Below are 9620 nucleotides of genomic sequence, written 5' to 3'. Positions count from 1 at the left end.
TCTGATAGCTGGTTTCTTTATAAAAACTAGGTTAAAAATAACTTAATATATTTGAACTATAGAACCGTTACTCTTTTGACCCCCACCACCACGTATCACTGATTGACGATCACTTATTTAAACAAAAGTTTTCATTAATAAAAACATCAGGTCTAAAGTATGGAATTTTGTTTTTCAATAGTGAGATCCTTTTCATTATCGTTAGAAAAATAAACTGGGGATTCTAGGAAGAAATGGCATCATAATCCATCGTAATTATGAATAAATATGTGTTCGTAAATTATATTCAAGGCTTTATACGCAAAACTGTAGTCTCTATACTTTTTATATTAAGAGAAGTAAATAGTAGAGAAACGATTAAATATCATGAAGTATAATTTAACCACTCACACAGTCCATAAATATTATTTTAATATTTCCGGTGTTTTACTTATGCATATAAATAATTATGTATTGACCGTCGAACAAATATAATCGATTTTTCAATGCTAATTATTTATGTTACCAAATATAATTATAAATATATTTTGCACTTTACGCGTACTGTGTTCATCAAATTTACAGCATTGTGTTTATCGCCATACTGTTGTGAAAATATCATTGGCGCATCATTCCTAAAAAAGCATGACGTCATCCTTACCAAACGACGTGTATGTGTGATAGATACCTCAGCAAAATTGCAAATGTAATTTGTCGTGTTTGATCTTGCGAAACAGATATGAAAGGTATTTTATGTATATAATTTAGATGTATATAATTTTCGTGGTTATTCCATTAGCAAAGAGATAATGTTGAATCGAATGTGGCGAAGAATCGGAATTAAAGAAGGCTGAATCCTATCCTTAATGATTCTTGATAATAAGAGAAGTCAGTGACTCACTTCAGTTCTAGGCTTAAGAGTGATTTGTAGTTATTTCTGATAGTGATTCAAAAGATACAAAATGTAACTTAAAAGTTCAGGAAGCAAATGTTGACACTTTGCTTTTAACATCGCAATTCATGGCGAAAGGATTCTTTGGTTACAAAAAATAAAATAATAATAATAAAATAAAAATAAATAAATAATCAGATGATGAGCTGTCTGGAAAAATCTATCCCACAGGGGTGGGATAGATTTTTCCGAACCAAGACTCTGGATCTGTCCTGGATCGGTTGTTCTCTATAGGGCTTCACATTGTCCTGAAGGAACATGCCTTTGCAGCTAATCAGTGTAGACTGTTTTGGGAGTTTTCATCGACTCCATTGAGATGCGATTTCTTTCTTTTAATAGCTTGCTCATCTTCCATATCTGATGATTCTCCTGTAGCAACAAGAGGTAAAGTTATCTTTCAGTATGAAAACACACAGTTTATAAAAATTGTCTGGAAAAAGAATTATCAATGCACTGACGCAATAACAGATACGGAAGTAACATTCCCATATCCCCTTTGTAGCATCCCCGTACCTTTTGTAGAAGCTCAAAAGGTTAATGAAAAGTGGAGCAGCAATGCACGATTGGTCTAACAGCCTAAGAAATTCTTAGCTGGTTTGTCCAATTAAAAAGAAATTCCGTCTTGGCTGGCTTGCCTGAATTTGGAATGAAAAACCGGAGTTTCCGGAAGGAAAATTTTCCATCTCTGTATGAGACCGGTTATCTCACCTTCATTTCAAACTACCCTATAAAGATGCTTCCTAAAGGATTGGAACCCATGTTTTTCCCCTCAACGAAAGGACACAGTCGAAACCGACTGAACTACAGTGTGTGATAAAGGCATCGGGATGACAGTGCAACAAACAACTGCTTGCTTCCATCTTGTGATCCTTGATCATAAATCGTATTGTCAAAACAACATTCTACAGTCGATTTTTTTTTTTTTTTTTTTTTTTTGCCAGCCAATAAAGATTATTGAGTAACAAGCTGAAAGTTTCTCTAGTCAGCGACAAGTATCGAATTTATAGCGATCTTTTTCTGAAGGTTTAGCATTCATTGCAGTATGGAATTAGAAACTTGGCTCAAAGGCTACACAAGCATCTGCGTAGATAGAATGTACATTAACACATCGCTACAGAGATACACTTGATTTAAAAACACAGAAAAATAAGCATAGAAATCCAGTGACAACGTCACATGTTTGTATCACTTTCCATACTCACTGGATATTATCTGCGATGTTTTCCCCAAAATGAAACTACAACGTTTGGTAATGTTCATTAGTTTAAAAAAAATATAAAAAAAAGATCAAAGCAGAGATGGATCCTCATCCCAATCCCCTCTTTGATTTCTAGAGCAAGAATTACGAGTAAAAAAATGAAAAAAAAAATTAAATCCTTATTACCCCACCTTATTATAGTATTATAATACGATTACACATTTTGGCCAAATGACTACAGTCTGCAATACAAACAACTAAAGATAATGTTTCAGATTTGTGCAAACGGTGATTGTCCAAACGAAACACAAAACAAGTAATAATAACAAGTAAACGCGCCATATAACGCGAGGTCTGTTTTCAGCCATCTGGTGCATTATATCAGTAACCAAATCCCTATTCATTCGCTGTTTGATAGCTGGTGCCATTGACTGTCTATCCTCTTGTGTAGTACTTCCAAATAAAGGACGGAAAACCCAAAATCTTCTATGGTTATATGACGACCATTTTTCTGAAAAACATTTTAAAATATTTGATTTACTTTTTTTTTTATTTTTATTTTTAATGTAATTATATTTTAGCAGTTTCTTCCACATAAAATGTAACAGAATAAATGTAATCATGAAAAAAAAAATAATAATCATTATTACTAAATTATCACATAGATTGTTTTTATCATTTACCTTGTTACATTTTTATTCTATTAATATTTTACATTGTTATTATTTTATTTAAAACATTTCAAAATATTCGATTTACGTTTATTTTATTTTTTATTATTTATTTTCATAATGTAACGTAGGACAGATGTAATGACATTTAAAGAGAATTTTATTATTATTATTATTATTATTATTATTATTATTATTATTATTATTATTATTATTATTATTATTATTATTAAACCTATGGAGTCAAAAGACTCATTGTGCGGAAATTATTACTAAATTACCAAAAATAGATTTTGTGTTGTTATTATTTTACGAGAAAGATGCCCATAAACCTTTTCTATCTCTAAAAATGGGGAAAAAATGTATAAAATAATACCGCTCGATGAAAAAGTTTTCTTTGAAATTTATTTTAGCCTACTGATTTGTTCCAAATGATAATAATTATTGTTTCTATTAGCATTCTTCCTCGTTGCTATACTCAAGTTCAGAGTATACTTAGAATTATTTTTTCTGTACTGATACTATTATATAGTACACTGACTATATAATAACACGTATGCCACAGTAAATAACTTTATTATGTAAATATTTCGTCTTATGTATCATAAGACATCATCAGTACACCTATCGAACAATAGGAATTGAATTCAAAAAACAGCAGTGCGCGTGCTTAAATTGGAAAAGTCTTCCAATTAATTCTAGTTAATCTTAAATCTTCCAGTTTAATCATGCGCGCTACTGTTTTTTGAAGTCAATTCCTATTGTTCGATAGGTGTACTGATGATGTCTTATGATACATAAGACGAAATATTTACATAATAAAGTTATTGACTGTGGCATACGTGTTATTCTATAGTCTTTAAAATTAAAATTAAATGTTACGCTAATTACGGGTATAGACCATACTGGTCTGTTCCAGTCTCATTATCCATCTAATATCCTCTTTTGAAGTCTACCCGTTCTCTTTCCAATTGGTTTATGTTTTATTAATTTAGAATATTGGGTGTTGGTCATAAAATCAATACAAGAAATACATCAAATTGTTGAGTATTTCTTGTATCGATTTTATTTTTTGTTCTTTTAAAATATCTTCGTTGCTTTTTTGTCTAATAATAATAATAATAATAATCTAATTTCACTTATTTTTATTCTTTGTTTATTGCCCAAATTTCGATGCCATTTAGAACTCAAGTACTGTATATTTTCAAGCGTGTTTCTTTTTGTACAATATTTGGATCGAGTGTCCTATTTATTAGGCCTAAGTTTTTAATTTTGTCTTTTTCTCCTTCCTATGATATTTCACATCCAAGATAATCAAAAGTATTTATCTGCTCTATTATTTTATTATTAATAACTATTTTACTGGAATTTGTCCACAAAATAACATTTACGATAAAGAGCAAGAGGCTCTTTATCGTAAAGATTTTTTCCGGAGGCGTAAAATAAGTTAAGGGGATAATAAATCCCTCATTATTTTAAAGCCGGATACGAAACTCGGAGATCGAAACTCTTAGATTTCAATCTGCGAGTTTCGTATCCGGCTTTAAAATAATGAAGGATTTATTACCCCCTTAACTTAAAATAACATTTAGTTTTATCTATGGATATTTTCATTACAAACTGTTCTACTATTATCAAACTGTTTATCTGAAAACCACATATGCACAGAGATGATTTATTTGATTACTATTCCCCAATTGTTAAAAAAAATGTTACAAGTTTTTATCAAAAATAAGTTTGTGAGTATCTAAAATTGGTATAGTTAATTCACTTTCCATTCATTCACTTTGTTGTATGTGTCATTTGTATACATAATGCTGTTTTTCTAAACAAAGGTGAGATTAAGTGAGCGAAATAAAATTGTCTTAAGGATGGTAAGTTGCCAATGTGATCGAGCATGGCTAAATAGCTTTTATTAAATCACAAAATGGCAATAACCACGCCAGACTCGGTCGCTGCGTTACCGCCAAAAAGGAGACGCCGTGAAGAACGAATGACAACGTACCTTTAGTGGCGTGATGCTCTGTCGGCTGTTCCTGTTTTTATCCACCCTCCTAAAATATAGCTGATGCAATATTACCTTTTTCTTCATCAGCCGTAACAATTTCAAATAAACTAGCAAAGCTTTATGCAGAGTGTCATTTCTGATTATTACGTTTATTCACTAGGTTTTTTATGCATCTTTGTGTCGTTTTATTGCGAAATATGTGAGTACTATTAAGGGGGAACGTGCACTGAAGCATCCATTTACGCGCACGTTGCCTGTTCAAGTAATGTGGCTATCGAACCGGCATCGGTGTCGACGTCACCTTAAAAGCTGAGGGAGTGGGTTATCTAGTGAGATTTGGGTTTCTGGATCTCATACTGTGTGATGAGGGGACATAGAGTTAGACAGGAACTGTGCAACAAAAGTTTTCAAAATATGGGTATTCTTTTATCATGGAAGTGTACTGTGTTATTATCAAGTATTTTATTAGTGTCTTTAATACAAAAAACTTATGGTAAGTGTTGTTTCTCCCCCACGTTAAGTTGATTTTTTTTGTCTCTTTTTTAAATTCTGTTTATTATATTATACATTTTACTTTTTTGCAGTAAATAGTAATGTTTATGGATAAATCGTGTATGTTATTCATTAGATGTATTAATATGATGTATACGTTAGTGTTGAGCATATGGCATCGTGTTAAAAAGGCATTTAATACAATCTGTAACTTTAAATACCTCATGTACGGCTTTCATAAAATAACCTCTACAAATAATCCATAATTAGTGTGTTTCTAAACTGTTGCTTTTCTTAATTTGGTCTTCTCTCCGTGCAAGATGTCGCATATTTTTGACGTGTGTCTCTTTCTCTCCACTGATCTTGTGGAGCCGGTAGTACTATATGATACAAAAACATTTGCTCATCAAATCCAAGAGATCGAAATGGAAGTTTAATTATTTTATATTAATAAAAAATTTTATTTCTAAATCTAATACTGATTGTAGACCTTAAACTCTCACGAAGTATCTTCATCTTGAAATCGCGATTGTCTGAAGACTTACATCGGCTTATCCAAATGCCACAGGAAATATATAAACTGTGGTCATCAGGTCATTTGCCTATTCTTTCTTTGTGGTACTGTCTGTGGCTTCCAGTTGGCTGAACTCACGATAATGCTATGAATATTGAGTTCTAATATATCATTTAATATGTGGATGTTGATCTATTTTGCAGTCAAGTTACGTCTTGGCCAATTCTTAACGTTATCTTCAACGTATATTTCAAATTTCGGAAGTGAATAACAGAGTGTAATTGAAACTCCACTGCATTTTTTTTCTCTGAATTTAATATATTGTTGAATCTTAAAAAGAATTATGTATAGTACAGTTGTGTAGCACACATTATTTATACCTGGGATTTAGTCCTTAGCTCCTTATGATAGAGCCGATGGCCTTCACTTCAGGCCTAAAATAATGCCATACGTGTACCTTTCAGCTACAGGCAAACAGGCCCAGCCTTCTTAGGGGTGAAGAGGATGCAAGTTATTATTATGTGACACCTCCAGGGAGTCCAAAGACTCATCGAGGGAGAGTGTGCCAACAGCATCGAACGATTGATCCCCTTCCTACTACTAACCGCGCTAAAACTTGCTTAACTTTTTGCATGAGCAAAAGTTAAGCAATTAATAACAGAGGCTCTACCAATCGACCAATCTTTGTTGGCAATTGTAGGGTCTCACTTCGTACTGAGGCCCAATTTACAAACTTTGGCTCTGCAAATCAGTATAACATTAGTTTAGTTCGAGTTCGAGGATTTTTTTTCTCCTATCTTAAACTTTATATTACTAAATTGCCTTTTGATATAATCTCCTTTAATCAAAGTTAGTTAAGAATGACCCCTTCCTACTACTAACCGCGCTAAAACTTGCTTAACTTTTTGCATGAGCAAAAGTTAAGCAATTAATAACAGAGGCTCTACCAATCGACCAATCTTTGTTGGCAATTGTAGGGTCTCACTTCGTACTGAGGCCCAATTTACAAACTTTGGCTCTGCAAATCAGTATAACATTAGTTTAGTTCGAGTTCGAGGATTTTTTTTCTCCTATCTTAAACTTTATATTACTAAATTGCCTTTTGATATAATCTCCTTTAATCAAAGTTAGTTAAGAATGACTTATCTTAAGATTGTAATTTAATTTGTTATTACAAACATTGAATTTTATGATGTGCTTGAATGCATACTCCTTTTATTTTTAATTAGTTCTGGGATGATGGGAAATGATTTGATCAACCCAGTATTTATACTAGTTGTGTAAATATTAACTGAAATTTTAAGAGTGATTGATGTAATCTAAACTTATTCCAATTATTTAAATAATTCTGAAGCTTGGATTTTAATTCCTTCTAGGACAATGTTCCTCTCATCAATTCAAATGTGGTAACAATAGGTGTGTTCCTTTGTCCTGGCAATGTGATGACGATGATGACTGTGGCGACAAAAGTGACGAACAAAACTGTGGTAAGAACGCTTGTCAGTTTAAAAATTGATTTCCAATTTTGTATTTGGTCATCAATAAAAAGGATAGTCATAATTGAGGGTAGGTTTCTCTCTTGAAATAATTAAATGCTCATTTCATTCATCATGGGGGGGGAGTGTTCTATGAGTCTTACTTTGGTTGCTTGCTCAGCTTCAATTGTCATTACTTGGATAGTGTATGCTGCTGCTGATCTTGAACTACTTGAGATGGGCATATTACAACTAGTTCTTTGTATACTTTTGAGGCTAATTTTACTGCTGCTCTCATTGACCTGGAAAGCTATTTATTTCTAAGGACAGAATGCAGTTGTCAAATTAATGCTTGCTTACTACCAACCAAGCTAAAGTGGTAAATATGGAGAGAGAACATGGATCCTTCATTTATAGTTATAAACATATAATCTCTGCATGAAATTTTCATAAAAAGTTGAGTAAGAATACAGTAATTTTGTGTGTTTAATAGGAGTTTGTTTATAATGTTTATGCCAATATGGAGAATATACTAATTTTCTATAGGCCAACTTTGGATCATAGAAATTGGAGATTATACTAAATAATAAGCATTCCTTTATATTGTGAGGATCTTTTTAAAGAGATGGTGACGTGACAGCTTGTGATCAGTAAAACTGGAGTATTTGAAGAATTATGTTAACAGTTACTAATTGAATACAGAGTGAAAAAAATTAGATAACTGAATGATCTTGTGATTTACACTGTCTTGATCATATTCACTGTTATACAGGCTATCTCAAAGTGATATAGGAGTAGAACAACCATTGTTCTATTTCTAGATAACTGTACTTGATCCTAGTTTCATCTGATTTGCATTCTGTCTTTGTCTTGATCCCCCCCCCCCTCTTTATTTATGATTGGCTGAGACAATAGCATATCTCCTCTGACTAGTAATTTGTAAGTTTAAATCCAACATGATTCATGGATAACTGAATTATTTAGTGATCTAAAGCAGCTTGGAAAAGTACTGTTTGGTTCTGGAGATTATCTAACCCTTGGCATCATGCATAGTACAAAATATGCATAACTGTCTTCCATAGTAGGATTCTTGTGGGGAAATTATTTTCCCTCTGAAGAGTACTAAAATTATTAGTCAGTTGATGATCCTTGCAAAAAAAAAAAAAAAAACTTTAATATTTCAGACTGCAAGTTTCAAGAGTTTCCTCTTGAAACTCAATGCTGTCTCAGCTTCTTTGAGAGTGCTGCTACCTTATTTCAGACATTATGAAGTCTAGACATTACATTATTCAGAGTAATATTAATTTGCAAATCAAATACTGCAACCAAATAAAGCTCTGCTGAAAATACTGGAACTCGGTAAATTTAAACATGCATATTATAAATAAAGAAAATCAAATTTTATAAAATTAATAACCTTAAGTTTCACTTAAATTACATCTTTCTCTCACTCTCACTGAATTACTATGCACACAAGTAAGATGCTTATTCCTTTTCATACTACACCATTACATTAAAAACTGTCTTCATTTCAGAAAAAAAACTTCGGTGAAATATGAAAAAATTCTGTTTATGTTAAACAACGTTTAATTTTCTTGACCAAAAAGGTCTGGAAAGACTTTTAATGGGATTATATTGATCAAGTGCATATATAATAAACAACTATGTTATACCAACTAGTTTCACCAACTAAGGCTGTTGGCTTCAGGGTACATAACTGATGTAAGGCACTAAAAAGTAAAAAAACTGTTACAAACTATAATCAACCGATTCTAATTATATTAAACAAAGAACAGAGCGAATACAATACATGCATAGAGCGTGCATGATATCACTTGTTATTTAGGAAGGTTCTATAGTTGGCACTGTAATTCAGTTCTGGTGAGTTGAAGGATCTGATAAGGATCTTCCAGATCACGGACAAGATTAATCCTTGGTTCCTGTTAAGGTTTTGTATACAGCGGGCAACTGTTGTGGCCTCCTTAAAAATTCGGGAGCGGAAGTCCTCCTCCATGTAAGGAATTGTGCTTCTATCCCACTCTATGGTATGGTACGTTCTTGAGAAATTAAAAGCTAACCCCAATTTTTCTTTTCTGTTATTATTGACGTCACCTATGTGTTCTTTTTGCCTAATTTCAAGGCTCCTTGAAGTTTGGCCGATGTAATTCAAGCTGCACGAGCAGGATATGTTATAAACTCCAGCATATTTGGAGAAAGGATGGCTATATTTTGGAGATCTTAAGAATTGTCTAATCGTTTCTGTGGGTTTAAAGGCCACTCTTATTTTATGTGGTCTAAGGAGTATAGCAATCTTATTGGAAACTTTAGTAT

General features: G+C 32.4%; 1 protein-coding gene across 1 annotated transcript in view; it reads left to right on the top strand.

The window, feature by feature from the left end:
• Window positions 1–5104: 5104 nt before the first annotated feature.
• LOC150098511 (very low-density lipoprotein receptor-like) overlaps window positions 5105–9620 on the top strand; it is a 108457-nt gene continuing 103941 nt past the window's right edge. The window contains exons 1-2 of the mRNA XM_090405667.1: window positions 5105–5301; window positions 7191–7301. Of these exons, the coding sequence (XP_090261793.1) occupies window positions 5172–5301; window positions 7191–7301 (241 nt within the window). The 5' untranslated portion in view covers window positions 5105–5171. The remainder of the gene's footprint in view (window positions 5302–7190; window positions 7302–9620) is intronic.

The sequence above is a fragment of the Typopeltis vanoorti genome, chromosome 15, assembly GCF_054136105.1.
Source record: "Typopeltis vanoorti isolate ZY-2024b chromosome 15, IOZ_Tvanoo_1.0, whole genome shotgun sequence".
Taxonomy (NCBI): domain Eukaryota; kingdom Metazoa; phylum Arthropoda; class Arachnida; order Uropygi; family Thelyphonidae; genus Typopeltis; species Typopeltis vanoorti.
Note: the sequence above shows the minus strand (reverse complement) of the source record. Positions and strands in the feature narration are given on the sequence as shown.